Genomic DNA, 17,977 nt, shown 5'->3' with positions numbered 1-17,977 from the left:
GTGTAATACAATTTTACAGTAACATGATAAACAATTGAAAATAAAAAAAGAGAAAGCAAAATCTAGAAAAAGGCCTTAGTGGGTGTTTGGCATTGCTTATAAGTTGGTCAAACCAATTTATAAGCACATTTTGGCTTAAAAAAGTGTTTGATAAAAATTTTAAATGCTTGAAATAAGTTGAATTTGGCTTTTTTTAAGCCAAAATATAGAAGCACCCATTTACCAGTTTTTTTTTTAACAACTTATAATTTATTTTAGTTGACCAAGTAAATTATCTTTTTGTCCCTGACAATTATACCTTATTCCAATTTTACCCTTACCTCTATTTAACCTTTTCTACCTCCATTCTCCATTTTATGCTCGCCGCTCCCTTCACCATTTTTTCACCTTCTCCCTCTCTTCAAAAAGCTAAATCTCAGCATTTTCTTCATTGGAGAAAGCTGAAAAATCTATCAGTTCTTCATTGTAAGCTTCTTTTTTTTTATTGAATTTGAATCTATGGTTTATCGATTTAAAAACATAGCATTGATTCTGTTGTTGTTGTTGTTGTTTAGGAATCTGATGAGATTTATGTTGATTGTTCGTTATCGATACGTTTCTTTACGTGGGTCGTTGTTACTTTTTTGCTGTTAGTTTGTGTGTTTATCCACCCCCCATCTGGTATTATCAAGTGCATTTGCTATCGATTTAAAGATTTGTTATTTGTGGTTCATGTGCATTGGTTTTGTTGTTGTTGAGATTTATGTTGATTTTTAGTTATCGATGTGTTTCTTTACGTGGGCTGTTAATTTTTGCTCTCAATTTGTGCTCCCCCAACTCCTAGTTGGTATTAGCAGGTGCATAGAAATCGATTGAATTACATCGATGAAATGTATGTTGATTGTTCGTTATTGATGTGTTTCTTTACATGGGTTGTTGTTAATTTTTGTATGAGAGGAGAAACTCGTTTATTGACTGATCCAGCACGCTTGAGACCACATTTAAGTGGTGAAACCAATCTTTTCCCTGTTTCATTACTGAATATGTTAATTAAGGTTATCTTCTACATACTGAGAACTTTAAAAAAAAATTACACTATCAACAAATCACCTAAGCGATAATTACTAATAAAAACCACAAAAACAAGTATTAGTAACATGAAAATAAGGCCGATTACCTCATATAGTAAGTCAACAGTTATGATAGGGAAAAAATATTTACTTTGTCTATGTATATAAGTTAAATTCGTGTTAATTTACTTACGTCTTTTGACTGTAAGAAGTTTAAGATGTACTTACCAACTTCGTTGGTGGATGCAACTCTTGTAAATGAGAAGTTGAGAGGATTTGGAGAACCATCTGTCCATGAAATCTTGGAATGCTTTTTCCTGTCTCAATTTTAAAATGGTTACTGTTTTTTCCATGAGATCAGTTTCTCCTCTCATGCGTTTTGTTGTGTTCAATGAATCTATATAAAACAAAATGATTATATTTTGGATTAAACCAAGGCTGAATGATCTATTGATAAATAAACTTCTATATATGACAAATTTTAATAGGAAAATATTTCGTAGAAGACGACATATCTTTAGTTTAATAGCAAAAGATCTAAAGGTTGGCTTTACTTTCTTAAACTTTGTGACAAGTCAAAACTAGATAAACAAATTGAAATAGATTGAGTAATAATTAAGTTGTGGCTATTGGCTAATTTTGTGTTTGTGTTCCAATGTGGTCATTTCTCCATAATCATGTATTTGTTTTACCATGTGCCATTTTAGTTCTTTTTCATTTCAGTTAGGCTGGGTAGTCTGTAGATCTTTGTTTTGTCTTGCTCAACATAGCTTTAATTTTTACTTTACTAGTCTCTTGTCTTTTACCTTTTCAACTTTTATCCCTAAATTAGCTAAGTGTGGCAATTGACATTTATATTCCATCTTCAGATCATTTATATTCCATCATGTCGAATACTAGTTTGGTACGAAGTAACGCTAAGTGGGACTATAATGCTCATATTGCTTTTATTGAGGTGTGTGGAAGAGAAATTAGAAAAGAAAATAGACCGAACTCTCATTTGAATAAAGATGAATGGAAAATTTTGGTTGATGTGTTCTATAGTAGAACTGGAAAAAACTATACTAAAATACAGTTGAAAAATAAGTGGGATAACATAAAATAGGACTGGGCTTTTTTTAAGCAGTTGATGAGAGAGAATACAGGTTTAGGTTGGGATGCCACAAAAAAATACAATCATTGCAGATGACGATTTGTGGAAGCAAAGATTAAGGTACGACTCTCACATTATTCTATATTTCTTTGTTATTTCTCTCATTATTTGATTTACTTAAGTAGTTTTTTTGGGGGGGAATTTTTTCGTTTCAGATGGATCATCGGTATAGGAGGTTTAGGAATATGGATCTTTCTCTCAAACGTTATCGTTATGATGCATTATTTTCGGATATTGTTGCTATGGGAAAAAGAGCACGCACAGTCAATAAAGAACAAATTTTTGGAATTGAAGAAGATTTGAACAAAGAAAAAATAAATGATTTTGATGATTTTGAGAAAGAACGCTTCATTAATCTCAATGATGAAGGAAGTGATGAAAGTGATGACCCAAATGATATGAATTCTCCTATATTTTCCAAACCATCATTAAAAGAGAACTTTCAACTGATGTATAGGAACTAGCAGTCGAGTAAAAAAGAGTAAGACAATCTACTAGAGAGGAACTACACTCTTTAGTTGAATTAATGTCAAGCAAGAGTACTGCTACATCTCATGCGGTGGACGATCCCACCATTGATAAGTGTATGGACTTTTTGACAAGTTGTCCCAAAATTGATATCCCGTCTGAAATCTACAATAATGCAGTGAATTTGTTTCTAAAGAAAGACGTCCGTCAAATATTTCTTAAGATGACTAGTAATGAAGCTCGAAAGTCTTGGTTGGCATATAACTATCAGTTATACCTTCTTAATAAATAGTGAACGATGTATTCGGTTTATTGTAGTACTTTTGTTGTTTGATGTTTGTTAGTATGGTTGTACGCATAAACTTAAAACACTATGGTTGTAAAACCTTTTTAAAATTAAGTTGACTTTATTTGTATTGTTGTCTGTGTGTGTGTTTTATACATATGTGTTAGGAAAATCAGTTGAAATTTTGATGATGAACACAGTGAATGAAACAAGTTCCACAACATGTTCCATGCAACATGTTCCACACAAGTGAATCTACTACTATCGATTGATTAGCATGAATATCCTACAAGGCTGACAGGATGTTAGAGCAAAGTTATTTATAAGACAAGCTGATAAAGAAGAAACAAGTTCAAATTCAAAAGAGTGAAGGCAATCCAAGTCAAGATAGGAAGGACATCAAGGCAATCCAATTCAAACTAGGAAACAAGGAAGGGCGGCAGAAATTAAAAGATGGAAAAGGCAATCTAATTCAATTAAGGAAAGGAGATCAACTGAAGGTTTCAATTAGGGTTGGTATAAATATAAGGAAAAGATCAAAGCAATCTGTGCATAAAAGAGATAGTCAACAATCAAGCAATCAAGTTCGTCCAGTTGAAGAAGAAGAACCTAATCTATACGTCTTAAGTCGTAGATCAGTTGTAATAGGTTGGTTCTATTAATTGTAATGAGTCATAGTTCTTGTACTCAGTGATCTATAAACTGAGATAGAAGTATTTGTCTTCAAGTTGGGGAACTCGAAGATTTGGGAACACTTATCTTGGGTGAGATTGGTGTTTTTGTAGTAATAGGAATTAGAAGTTTTAATTCCTAAGTTATAAGAAGACTTGTAATTGTTTGATTATTGAGGCTCAAGAGTTTTTAGTGAAGTTGGGATTAAATCCTATAGAGGTACAGGTCATGGTTTTTTACACCTTTCTTGAGCCGGGTGTTTTCCACATAAAAACACTGTGTTTAGCTTTCTCTTCTGTGAACTGCGTTTACGTACCTATTCCACAGATAAGCAAATAGTAGAATTGAGAAATAGGTAGGTCTCATAATTTACAAGTGGTATCAGAGCGGGTTCTCTTAAATAAGGCTAGCACCTAAGAAAAGATCAACATAATGAATTTCGGACCTCCTACTGGTCACAGTGAAGGAAAGTCAACTACTAGACCTTCACTCTTTGATGACACTCACTTTATCTGGTGGAAATCAAGGATGGAGATGTTTAATCAAGGAGAAGACTATGAGTTATGGGACAGGATCACTAAAGGTCCTACTATTCCAATGAAGTTAGTTGATGGAAAACAAGTTAAAAAGGTGAGAAGTGAGTTTACCCCTAATGACTTATTGGCCTTGAAGAAAAACGCAAAGGCAAAAAATATCTTGGTTTGTGGCTTAGGACCAGCTGAATATAACAGGATATCAACCTGCACTAATGCTAAACAGATCTGGGATGCACTGGTGAATGCTTATGAAGGCACTTCTCAATTAAGAAAATTCAGGATTTCTCTCCTTTTTACTGAGTATAAGGCTTTCAAGATGAAGGAGAAGGAACCCCTGCATGAGATGATGACAAGGCTTACCACCTTAATCAATGAACTTACTTCCCTGGGAAAAGTAATTTCTAAGGAAGAACAAGTTGAGAAGGTATTAAGAGTATTACCTAAGTCAAAATGGAATGTTAAGGTAACAACAATCAGGGAAGCAAACAAAGATCTTGCTGGAATGACCTTGGATGAGTTAGTTGGAAACCTTAGAACTTATGAGATAGAAGTTGATGGAATGAAAGAACAAGCACATCTTGAAAAAGTCTTGGCATTAAAGGCTTCTGATAGTGATGAAAAAATTGAGCTTGATAAGGAGCAAGTTGCCTTCATAACCAAAAACTTTAGCAAATTCTTCAAGAAAAAGAAAGGAACAGGTGTTAAGAGACGATCCAATGACAATCCAAATGGTTGTTACAAGTGTGGCAAAACTGATCATCAGATCAAAGACTGTCCAGTCTGGAAAATAGAATGGAGGAAGGAAAGGGCAAAGAAGGAATCAAAAGAAAAGGCAAAAAGGAAAGAACAACATGTAATGATATCAGCTTGGAGATCGAATTCAGATGAAGATGAAGTTGATGAAACTGCATTTATGAATTTTGGAGATTCAGACTTAGATGAAGAAGAAAATGATTATGAGGTAAGTATACTTGATCTTAAAGAAAAACTGCAACTGTTTTTAAAATCAAAACTTGTTTCTTTAATGAGTGCCCTAATTGATGATTTCCAAGAATTAACCTCTGACAGGGATGAATTGTTCAACAGTTTTGCAAGCCTAAAATTTGATCTCATTGATTTGAAGGCTTACACAGGAACTGTTGACAAAGAAAATAGCTCACTTAAGAACCAGATTACAGAACTAGAAATTTCAAATAATGGTCTTAAATCTGAAGTCCTTAAACTAACTTTAACTAATAATGGAAAAAACCCATGAGTAAAGATCAAGAAAATTCTGAACTTGAGGTAATTAGATACAAACACGAATGCTATAATTTAACTGAAAAAATGAACAGGCTGAATCAAGAAGTTTCAACACTAAAACTTGATCTTGAAAGGGAAAATAGGTGGACAAATTCCTCAAGAATTATTCATAAGCTGGGTGAAAAAAGATACAATGAAACGACTGGATTGAGATTCCACAAAAATTTTGATGTAACCCAAGATTTGTGCTATTTCTGTGGTAACCTTGGACATTCCACTACTGAATGCCCAGTAGCTACAAAAAGCAGATCCAATAGTCAAAACCTGGCAAGGAGAGTATCTCAGACCAAAAGGAATAATTCCAGTTCTGGTCAGAGAAACAGGTTGAACCGCATGTTGCCCGCATGGACTAAAAGAAATTTGATTCATCTTTTCACTCATAAAACATGATCCAAGTTAGTATGGGTTCCTACGTCTAACCATTGATTTCTTTTGCAGGAGAAAGTGAACGGAAGCAAAAAGACTAGTACTTAGATAGTTCTTGCTCAAGACACATGACTGGTGATAAGAAAAAGTTCCTTTCACTCTCCAAAATAGATGGAGGAGGAGTTTTATTTGGTGATGGAAAAAGGGAATCATTACTGGAGTAGGAAATATTGGCTCATCTGAATCAAAAGCATTGGAAGATGTCTATCTTGTTGAGGAACTAAAGCACAACCTGCTGAGTATTTCACAGTTGTATGACAAAGGTAATAAAGTTATTTTTACTGCTGCAGGGGTCAAAGTCAAAAGGATGGACACCAAAAAAGTGGTGCTCACTGCAAACAGATACAAAAATGTATACAAAGCCGATATTATGAAATTACCAGGATCTGAGATGACCTATCTAAGTGCTATAGAAAATGATCCCCTCTCTTGGAACAGAAGACTTGGTCATGCAAGTCTAAAACAATTAAACATACTTTCTTCTAAAGATATGGTATTGGGATTGCCCAAAACCAAGTTTAAAAGGGAAAAGTTATGCAGTGCATGTGTATGGGGAAAGTAGGTAAGATCTTCGTTTAAGTCAAAAAACCATGTTAGCATTACCAAGTGTCTGACCTGGTGCATATGGACTTATGTGGACCCATGAGAGTTCAAAGAAGAGGCGAAAAAAGGTATGTTTTTGTTATTATTGATGATTATTCTAGATTCACATGGACATTGTTTCTAGCCTCTAAGAAAGATGTCTTTGGTGCTTTTGAAATCTTAATTCAAAAAATTGAAAACAAACTGGGCTCTTCTTTAGTTTCCATAAGGTCTAACCATGGTACAAAATTTGAGAATGGAAAGTTCTTAGAATTTTGTTTAGCTAATGGTGTAGATCATAACTTCTCAGCTCCCAAAACTCCACAACAAAATGGAGTGGTAGAAAGGAAAAATAAAACCTTGGAAGACATGGCTAGAACAATGATGCTTGCAGCTAACATTGCTCAAAACCTATGGGCTGAGGCAATGAGTACTGCTGCATATATCATAAATAGATGCATGATCAGGCCTATGTTAGATAAGACTCCCTATGAATTACTACGAGGAAGAAAGCCAAATATTTCTCACTTTAGAACTTTTGGTTGTAAATATTTTATTCACAACAATGGAATGGATATTTTGGGAAAATTTAATGCTAAAAGTGATGAAGGAATCTTTCTATGATACTCATTTAATAGTAAAGCTTATAGGGTTTTAAACAAACAAACTAACTGTCTTGAAGAAAGCATGCATGTAATCTGTGATGAATCCTGTGTTAAGACTAACCTGCAGGAAAAAAGTGACACTGAGGAATAGGTAATATCACCTGGTTCATCCACTGGAGCTATCAAACATGAAGACACCTTGATAGGGGGAACTGAAGCTGAAGTCACAGTAGCAGGGGGAACTGAGCCTCAAAATAGCTTCACTCAGAACATCAACAGTAGTCCTGGAAGCTCACTAGGGTTGATCCCAAAAGGATACAAGTATCAAGGATCACATCCTATTGAGAATGTACTTACTGATATTATATCTGGGATTACCACAAGGTCTGGATTGAGAAATATCTGTACCTTCAAGGCATTTCTATCAAAAATTGAACTAAAGAAGGTAACTGAAGTATTGCTTGATGCTGACTGGATTATAGCCATACAGGAATAGTTGAATCAGTTTGAGAGAAGCAAAGTCTGGCACTTAGTTCTTCTTCCAAAAGACAGATCAGTAATTGGGACTAAGTGGGTCTACAGAAACAAAGTTGATGAGCATGGAACAGTCATAAGAAACAAGGCAAGATTGGTGGTCCAGGGATATAATCAGGAAGAAGAAATTGACTTCGATGAGACTTTTGCACCTATAGCTAGACTTGAAGCTATAAGACTACTTGTTGCCTTTGCTACCTACATGGAGTTTATCTTTTATCAGATAGATGTGAAGAGTGCATTCCTAAATGACATTCTCAAGGAGAAGGTGTATGTTAAACAACCTCTAGGTTTTGAAAGCAAAGAATTTCCTGATTATGTATTCATATTGGACAAAGCCTTGTATGGATTGAAACAAACTCCAAGAGCTTGGTATGAAAGATTGTCAAAATTCCTGTTGGAAAATGGTCATACCATAGGTAAAATTGACAACACTCTTTTCTTGAAATCAAATGGGAAGGACTTGTTGATTGTGCAGATATATGTGAATGATATTATTTTTGGCTCAACAAATATGAGTATGACCCATGAATTTGCCAAACTCATGAGTAGTGAATTTGAGATGAGCATGATGGGGGAGCTGAATTATTTCTTGGGCATGCAAATAAAGCAATCAGCTTCTAGGACAATGATTCACCAACAGAAGTATGCTAAAAAGCTTCTTAAAAGGTTCTCCATGGAGGAAGCAAAAGAGATCAGCACTCCTATTGCCACTACCATAAAATTAGACTTGGATGAAGCAGGATCAGATGTTGAGCAAAAATTATATAGAGGAATGATTGGTTCATTATTATATCACATAGCAAGTAGGCTTGATATTGTGTTTAGTGTAGGACTGTGTGCTAGATTCCAAGCAAAACCAAAAGAATCCCATTTAAAATCTGTGAAAAGAATTCTCAGATACCTGAAAGGAACCACTGATCTTGGATTGTGGTACCCTAAATGTAGCAACTTTAATTTGGTGGGATACTCAGATGCTGATTATGCAGGTTACTTGGTGGACAGGAAAAGAACTACTGGCATGGCACACTTTCTTGGATCATGTTTGATTACATGGTCCACTAGGAAGCAAAATTCAGTAGCTTTGTCAATTGCTGAAGCTGAATATGTTGCTATTGGCTCTTGTTGTGCTCAATTGCTATGGATTAAGCATCAACTTAAGGACTTTGGTATTGATGTAGGGTGTGTCCCAATTTTTTTTTGATAACACAAGTGCCATAAACATAGCCAAAAATCTTGTTCAACATAAAAGAACTAAATATATTGATATCAGACATCACTTTCTTAGAGACAATATTGAAAAAAGTCTTATATCAATCATGTTTTGTTCTTCTGAGGAACAAATTGCTGACATCTTCACTAAGGCTTTGAGTAGAGAACATTTTGAAACAAATAAGTTAGCCTTGGGGATGATTAAACTTGCATAAGTCTCCCTCAATGCTTGATCAGAATAGGTTGTTTTATAAGTGAATGTTGATTAATTCAGTCTCACACATTAAAAAGTGTATCCTAAGTCCAAAAATTAGAATATATTGACTCATGATTATGTTGATTTTGTAGAAAAACTGGAACACTGAGGCAATTATAATCAATTCTTTTAGGTATGACTAAAGTTATCTTCCAGTACCTTACTAAGAAAAGAGTTATTTACATAGTCCCTTCAGTTCCACTTAAACAGCCAAAAATCAGGGGATCTGCTCCATTTTAAAAGTTGTTCCTTCCTTTTCCATCAATTCAGATTTCTCAATCATTACTCCTCTTCCATATACAATCCACTGCCTCTTCAACTTTCTCTAAAGGTTTTCCTTTAAATAATCCTTTTAAGTCTATCTTAACTCTATTCTCAAAATCAAGAAAAATATCTTGTTCCATTATGGCCTCTCCTTCATCCTCTTCATCTTCATCATCTAGAAACCCTATCAAAAACCTCATAAAATCTATTATCCTTCACCCAAACATCACTTTACCTTCCATCATCCCTCCGAAAATCTCCCATGAATTGACCAACTTCGCTGTATTTCATCATCTCCAAAATCCCTTCACCTTCTTCAACCTTCACCAAACCCCTTCTCCTTCCTCCAACCATCCCACTCAACATAGTTGAAATTGATGAAAACTCTAGTGACAGAGACGACCTTCCCATAGCAAACTTAATTCCCAGGAAATCCAGATCTCAACCACAAAGAAAACCCATATCTATTTCTGTTGATAACACAGTTCCTTGGAAACCCTCTCCAACTGTCTTTGCACTTCGAACTCCTCACACTAAAGGAAAGAAGAAGCATGAAGATGCTTTCTTGATTGAAACACTTCAAGTAAGCAAAAAAAAACGGGTAACCATTTCTGATCCCTCACCTTCTCATGCATCGTTCCCTGATATTCTTTTTCGCTCAGTAAAAAAGAATAAGACTATCATGGCTAAAACTACCAAAGTTTTTCCATCTCACAAAAACTCTCCAAAATCTACACCCAAGAATTCCACCTCTAAGTCCACTCTAAAGGTCAAGGCTCCCACATCTTCAAAAGCTTCACCTTTTAAGGCCTCTTCCATATCAAAGAAACATGTCAGGAAACCCGTTCACTCTGATTCTTATGACTCTGAGTACTATCTAGACACCACTGCTGAGTTGGACTCTGACTATGAGGGTCCTGTACCATCTTCTTATCAAGATACCCCTGAAGCTCATAATCTTTACTTCCAAAAATGCCAATTTGCTAGAGGGAGAGTTATCAGTGGGTTTGGAGGAGTTGATATGCACACTTTGATGATAAAACTAGAGTTTCAAGGATGGTTTTTTTATGTTTCTTCAGGGAGATATTCAGAGAAAATTTGGCAAACCTGAAGTCTATGAGTTTTATACAAATGGGATAGGCATAGGTGAGTTGTTTTCTACTACTGCGAGAAAGGTTACTGTGAACCTTTACATTACTGATATAGCTAGGATTCTACATATTCCTTCTGGGGGTTGGGGTCACTATATCAAAGGCAGTTGGCCACCCTTGGACAACCTTACTTCTGCTCTTGAAATTTGTAGAAAGTTCTCTAGGAATCCTCATCTGATTCATCATCAAAGGGTTTTTAAGTGAGAGATGTCCCCCCTTCATCAACTCTATTTTGATGTAGTACACAAGATGATCATTCCTAGGAAGGAGATAAGGAACGTGGCTAGTTTTTTAGATCTCACTCTCATGGAACTGTTAGATACTGAAGTAAGAATTGATTTACCTAGACTTATTCTGAAGCACATGCAAAGGGTGCTCATCAAGGAGAAAAATGGGCATGCACTTCCTTATGAATTCTGGCTTACCCCTATCCTTGAGAAGTTTAGGGTACCTGTTCAAGTATGGTCTTCACAGATTGTGAAAGATATCATAAGAAGTATGAATCACATGATGCTACCTGGTTCCATGAGGAATGTGGATAATTCTATGCAGAAACTAAGGAATGCACACTAGCTGATAAACAGGGTGAAGTTGAAGCTGCACAGGCTACATTAGAGGCAGCACAAGCCACTCATGAAGAGGAAAGAGGAATTCTTCAAGCTCAAATTGATTCCCTAACCTCACTACTAGAAAGAGAAAGAGCTGAAAATACTGATGTGATTAGGAAACTCACCTCTCTAATTCCCTCTTTTTCATCCTTTTATCTCTTGTTTCTGCTATTCAAGACCAACTTTTTGTATTTTTCCTCAAATAACTTATTTTCTAATAGGGTGCTGCTGGTTGATATAAGTCATATCATGAATGAAATGGTCTTACTTATTTTTATATATTTTGCTACTGCTTTATCTTGCTGTACTCATGTTCTGTTACTCTGAATTTTGATTGTCTTAGTGATTGCCTCAAAGGCCATGAATTATTAAACGGTTTTTCACTTGTTGAATCAGCTTTTTGATGATGTCAAAAGGGGAAAGAATAGATTATGCAACACTTATAACTCAATGACTAACCATGCTTCATTCTGTAATCTTCTAGTCATAGTTCTTTACTGAGTATGTCAGGATTAAAGGGATGCTGAAGTGCTGAATTTACCATCATAAAAAAGGGAGAATTTGTTAGGAAAACCAGTTGAAGTTTTGATGATGAACACAGTGAATGAAATAGGTTCCACAACATGTTCCATGCAACATGTTCCACACAAGTGAATCTACTACTATCGATTGATTAGCATGAATATCCTATAAGGCGAACAGGATGTTAGTACAAGCCAAGCTGATAAAGAAGAAACAAGTTCAAATTCAAAAGAGTGAAGGCAATCCAAGTCAAGATAGGAAGGACATCAAGGAAGTCCAATTCAAACTAGAAAACAAGGAAGGACGACAGAAATTAAAAGACGGAAAAGACAATCCAATTCAATTAAGGAAAGGAGATCAACTGAAGGTTTCAATTAGGGTTGCTATAAATACAAGGAAAAAGATCAAAGCAGTCTGCGCATAAAAGATATAGTCAACAATCAAGCAATCAAGTTCGTCCAGTTGAAGAAGAAGAACCTAATCTATACGTCTTAAGTCGTAGATCAGTTGTAATAGGTTGGTTCTATTAATTGTAATGAGTCATAGTTCTTGTACTCAGTGATCCATAATCTGAGATAGAAGTATTTGTCTTCAAGTTGGGGAACTCAAAGATTTGGGAACACTTATCTTGGGTGAGATTGGTGTTTTTGTAGTGATAGGAATTAGAAGTTTTAATTTCTAAGTTACAAGAAGACTTGTAATTGTTTGATTGTTGGGGATCAAGAGTTTTTAGTGAAGTTGGGATTAAATGTAGAAGTACAGGTCGTGGTTTTTTACACCTTTCTTGAGCCGGGTGTTTTCCACGTAAAAATACTGTGTTTAGTTTTCTCTTTTGTGAACTGCATTTACTTACCTGTTCCACAGATAGGCAAACAGTAGAATCGAGAAATAGGTAGGGCTTATACTTTACAATATGTATGTTCTATTGTTTTTCACTTAGATGAAGAGCATACAGTGATATATCGTAGTACATTTTATAAATTAAAATATGTTGATATATCATACTCTACTAATATGAGGATTATGGGATTTTTACACTCCCATACTCTACTGATGTGAGATGTTTTTACTTTTTTCAGTAAAATGGAGAGTTTGGATATTAGCATATCTCCTGATTTAAGTGAATTATTAGATGAAAAAGATGAAGAATTAGAAAAAGTTTGCCGAGAGCAAGACGAAGAGTGGATGACTTTGTGTCAACTAGCAGGTAAATATGTTTTGACATATTGCAAAAAGTACTTATGTGAGGAACCTTTTCGTACATCAAAACGCTCCGGACATATATTTATTCAAGAGATATTACGAGGAAATGAAACTCGTTGTTATGAAAACTTTCGATTTAAGAAAGCGGTGTTTATTGATTTACCCCATGACTTAACCGAAAAATATGGGCTTAAAGCCACTTGTGGAATTTCTACACACAAAATGTTAGGCATGTTTTTCATGGTTTGTGCACATGGAGCGGAAAATCGAATGATACAAGAAATCTTTCAACATTCTGGAGAGACGGTTCATAGACACTTTCATAGTATGTTAAATGTTGTTTGTAATCTTGCAATCATTAGACCACGTTTAAATTATAATGATGGTGTAGAAGCTCACAAGTCATGTAACGAGCGATATTTGCCCTTCTTTAAAGTAAGTTACACTTCCTCCAAATATATACTTTATTATACTTAATATTTAATTTCTTTCTTGATTATTTTGTTAAGTTAAATTTGTATATGTATATACTTGTAGGATTGCATTGGGGCACTTGATGGCACACATGTTAAAGCTAGATTGCCGCAAGGTCAAGAAATTCTGTATATTGATTGTAAAGGTTATCCGACTCAAAATATTCTTGCCATTGTAGATTTTAACATGTGTTTTACATTTGCATTGGCTGGATGGGAAGGATCGGCTCATGACAATCGTATATTTTGTGAGGCTCTTCGTAGACAAGAACTCAACTTTCCACATTCATTGGAAAATAAATAATATCTTGTTGATTCTGGATATTCACACATGAAGGGATACATGGCTCCTTACAGAGGAGATAATGTGAGGTATTACCTTTATGACTTTCGGTGTGGTGCAACACGACAATTGCGGGAGCCAAAGGGACGCATTGAAAAAATTAATTATTTGCATTCTTCTTGTAGAAACATAGTAGAACGTACATTTGGTGTATGAAAAGTGAGGTGGTCCATTTTGCGCGACATGCCTTACTATAACATTGACACTCGAAGAGATACCGTAATTGCTACTATGGCCATTCATAATTACATTAGAAAGAAATGCAATGTGGATAATGAGTTTCAAGCAGCTGAGAATGAAAGATATATCCCATCGGTTGATTTTGATGCAGGCTCAACTTCAATAGCTAACAATATGGACGGCGAAAATGTGAGTGAGGAAAGTAATGTGCATTGGGTGTGGCTTCGTGATATGATTGCTAATGATATTTATAATGCTTAAGATTTTATAACTCCAGATTTTACAATTTTGATTATGAAATAAAAGCTGAAGAGCAAATTTGATAAGATAGTGTGTGCCAATTTATTTACAACAGATTTTAAAGTGATGATAATTAATCGCAATCACAAATAAAATATGATAGAATTTAGTTTCTCGATGAATATTTGTAAATACAACTTTGTTTATCGCTTAATCAACCATTATCATTATCATTTTATTCACTGTTGCCACTAATTACTACCCACGATCATCATCTCCCGACACCCAAAGTTAGGTGTGAATATTATATGGGAGAAATGACATATCATAATGAAATGGCATAATACTTAAATATGACCTTTAAATTGATCACAAATCACATCTATGACCTCTAAATTTGGATGTGTACAGGTAGATACTTGAACTTATATAAAGTTGAACAAGTCGACACACGTGTCCTATGTGGCATAATAAATGTAGGACACTATACGGGATAAGAATCGGCCTCGTAGGGCGTCACATAAGACATATATGTCTACTTGTTTAATTTTATACAAGTTTAAGTGACTATTTATGCACCCCAAAGTTGGAGGTTATGATTTGTTAAACATGTGTGATGGTAAATTAATAAACAACAGTTAGTCATGTATGAGGTTTATTTATACATTGAAAATTAAACTGTTTAAATGTATAATAATTTCAATCCAACATATACACTACAGTTACAAATGTATGAGGCTAACTTATACATCTAAAATTAATATAATTTATTAGACATGTAAGATAGTTACTTATATCTAACAAATTCTTATTATACTAAAATAGAAACTACATCTAAACATGTATGAGGGTAATTTGTACATATAAAGTGTTCAAAGAGTACCCTAATTAAACAACATATACAAATGTATGATGGTTATGTATATATCTAACAAATCATGACAGACCAAAACATAAACAGAAAATACACATGTATGAGGGTAACTTATACATTTCAAAAATTAATATCAGCTTTATTAGAATGTATAACCCTTACAATAATATTCCAGAACAACTATATTATACATTCCTTTGATGAAACACTAATGTATGGTGTCTTATTATGCATGTGTCAAATTATACATACACTCATAATAAATACCTTCGACAGACGTGGTCTGCCGGAATCATCAAATTTCTTTTTACTTGCTTTTGAAGTAGACTTCTTCGATTTAGAAGCAACCTTATCCCACAATTTCTTCATTGTAACGGGGTCGTTTCTGTGCTTTGATCGATTCTCTGCCCAATCAGGATCTTGTTCATCAAATGTAGTAGGAACAAATCCAAGTGGAATATCTTGTACAGTTGCATCTAACTGAGTAATTCCTAAACTAAAACTTGAAGGATTATCCATTAGCAAATAACACTATTTTAAGTTAACAATGTTGTTAAATCGAACTAAAAAACAAGAAAATCTCAGGTCTAACTTGTACCATATGAAAAATAACGAAAAGACGAACTACTTAACTTGAATGAGATTGAACATTACTATAATTTGAACATGCAAAAAAATAAAAACAAAAAAACCTTGAATTGGTAAAGTTGAACAAAAAAAATAATGAAGTACAATATTAAAAAAAATTAGCTGTTGAATAACTTACAATTTGATAACCACAAGTGGAGTTTACTTCAAAGATGCCGTAAAAAGAGGGGTTTCAAAAATAGAGTAAAAAACGGCTTGATAATGGGAGCATAATGGAGTAAAAGACGGAAGGAAAAAACTCGTTGTTACATGTATAATATTGATGAGAGAGAAAATATCAAATAAAGAGATTTTTATAATTATTATGAAATTTGTGTAATTATAATTGAGGATTTTTTGTAATTATGTAATATAAATTTGTGTATATATATAATTCTTAATAGAAAGAATGACATCAAGACTCAAGGAGGCTATTTGAGAAAAATCGGTCCATGACATCCATAAAGGTCAATCCTCTCCTGTCCATTAGGCCCATTCCTTCTACAGAAAGATAATCGAAAGGCTTAATATATGGAAAAGGACACTAATGGCCTGTTGGCCGAAATAAATTTCATCTAAATAATTCAAGAAATCGCATTTTTATATTATAGTCACGTGATTGATGTCAATGGTTGACGTGTGCGTTGATGCATGTCTTTTTCTTTTTCTTTTCCTTAACTTTGTTATTTTTTGATTGGCCAATGCTTTTTTTTCTTTTTTTTGGCCACTACTTTATTTATTTTTCTTATTTATTTCAAAGAACAATTTATCTGTTTTATTAAAATTCTACCAAAATAAAAAAAATTATCAATTATAAAATTTGCATTATTATTGTATAAAAGAGTTTTCTTTTTCAAATACATATTTGACAACAAATACATATATACATATTTTATACAAACAATGATATGACTTATATACATATTATAACAATAATTGTGCAGGGTATATACACATTTTATACAATATTTAGTTACAATAATTATTTAGATACATATTTTATATGACATATATGCCGTTTCTATACACATCATATACAAAAACATATTTTATATAATAAATATAAACATTCTATGCAACAACTATACAGTTTTTATAGACATTTTTATACGATCTTTAGTTGTAATTATTTTTCAAATATGTGTTTTATATAATTATTGTTCATTTTTATATATACATTCTATACAATTTCTATATATATTTTATATAGATGTGTATTTTATATAACAATACAATTTCTATATACATCCTACCTAGTTCTACACATATATCTTATATAGATACATATATACATAATTATACAGTTTTTATATATTTGAATTTTTTTTTTTTTAAAGATAAAGAATATTTTTAGCTAAAAAAAATAATAGTGAATTTTTTTAAAAAATAAACTATTTAAAAACAAGTCTGAGACCAAAAAAAAAGAAGGAGAAGAAGATAATTCAAAGTAAATAGCACAATAGCAAATCAAAGTTGATATAATGGAGAAGGAAAGCTTTTTTTTTTTTAAAAAAAAAAAAACATAGAAATCAACCTAAAAAAAATTATAGAAAATTCAGTTCTAAAAATGAAAAATGTAGATCTTCAAAAGCATAAATATGTATGAAATAAGAGAGAAGTCTTGTCAAATCAATTGTTAGAAATTGAACCACATGTGTGTAATACAATCTAAAAATAAATAAGAAAAAAAGAAATCTTACAGTGATATGATAAACAATTGAAAATCAAAAAAGAGAAAAGGGGGCAAAATCTAGAAAAAGGCCTTCGTTACTAATATTTATTATTGTTGGTATTTTATATTTGCTATTTGAGGTGGGCGATCCACCTTTATGTCTACCAATGACTAGAAATTAAAAATATTTTCATCGAGATCATATTTTATAAAAGAGTCCAAGTTAGGTCATTCGTTTTGAAAAGAGTCATCCCATGTCTTTTTTTTCTTAATAGATTTCAAAATGCAATCTAACAAACTCTCTCATTAGCTGCTTAGTTTGCTACTTTGCCTATTAATATTTATATTAGGCTCGAGTGATATCATACAAGAGGTTATTTGATTTATACAAAATTTATGTTCAACGAGATTATTTTTTATGACACTAACTTCAGGTTAGAATAATACAACTAATATGTACTTGAAGTCAGATTTTATAAGCATTAATGAGATTAATTTGTTTCTGAATTTGAAATTTGGTTAGCAAGTAGTAATACCATAAAACATTTCCTTGTAAAATATGTCAACATTCATTTAAAAAAAATAAAAATAAAAATAATTAATTTCTTAGAAAATGTGGGCAGGCCCATTAGAGCCCACAAACCGCATAGTGATGAGTTGGGATTGCTCTTTTCTAGCCCATCAAATGATGGCCCACGGTTTGACTTCTCAAACTCCAAGCACTCGTGTGGGTTGGGGG

General features: G+C 33.4%; 1 protein-coding gene and 1 pseudogene across 1 annotated transcript; both read left to right on the top strand.

The window, feature by feature from the left end:
* Positions 1 to 1,922: 1,922 nt before the first annotated feature.
* LOC124899651 lies at positions 1,923 to 2,962 on the top strand (annotated as a pseudogene).
* A 9,747-nt stretch (positions 2,963 to 12,709) lies between these two features.
* LOC124899650 lies at positions 12,710 to 13,606 on the top strand. The gene is made up of 2 exons (XM_047414608.1): positions 12,710 to 13,264; positions 13,367 to 13,606. Exons 1-2 carry the CDS (start codon positions 12,710 to 12,712, stop codon positions 13,604 to 13,606), a joined length of 795 nt encoding a protein of 264 aa, XP_047270564.1.
* The last annotated feature ends 4,371 nt before the right edge of the window (positions 13,607 to 17,977 follow it).

The sequence above is a fragment of the Capsicum annuum genome, chromosome 6 (genome assembly GCF_002878395.1).
Source record: "Capsicum annuum cultivar UCD-10X-F1 chromosome 6, UCD10Xv1.1, whole genome shotgun sequence".
NCBI classification, from domain to species: domain Eukaryota; kingdom Viridiplantae; phylum Streptophyta; class Magnoliopsida; order Solanales; family Solanaceae; genus Capsicum; species Capsicum annuum.
This window is presented reverse-complemented; position numbering and strand designations above follow the sequence as displayed.

Excerpts from the sequence above, each read along its gene's own strand:
- LOC124899650 (XM_047414608.1), top strand. The coding sequence starts at position 12,710 with ATGGAGAGTTTGGATATTAGCATATCTCCTGATTTAAGTGAATTATTA. Across the intron at positions 13,265-13,366 it reads GATATTTGCCCTTCTTTAAA|GATTGCATTGGGGCACTTGA; the intron begins GTAAGTTACACT and ends ATATACTTGTAG.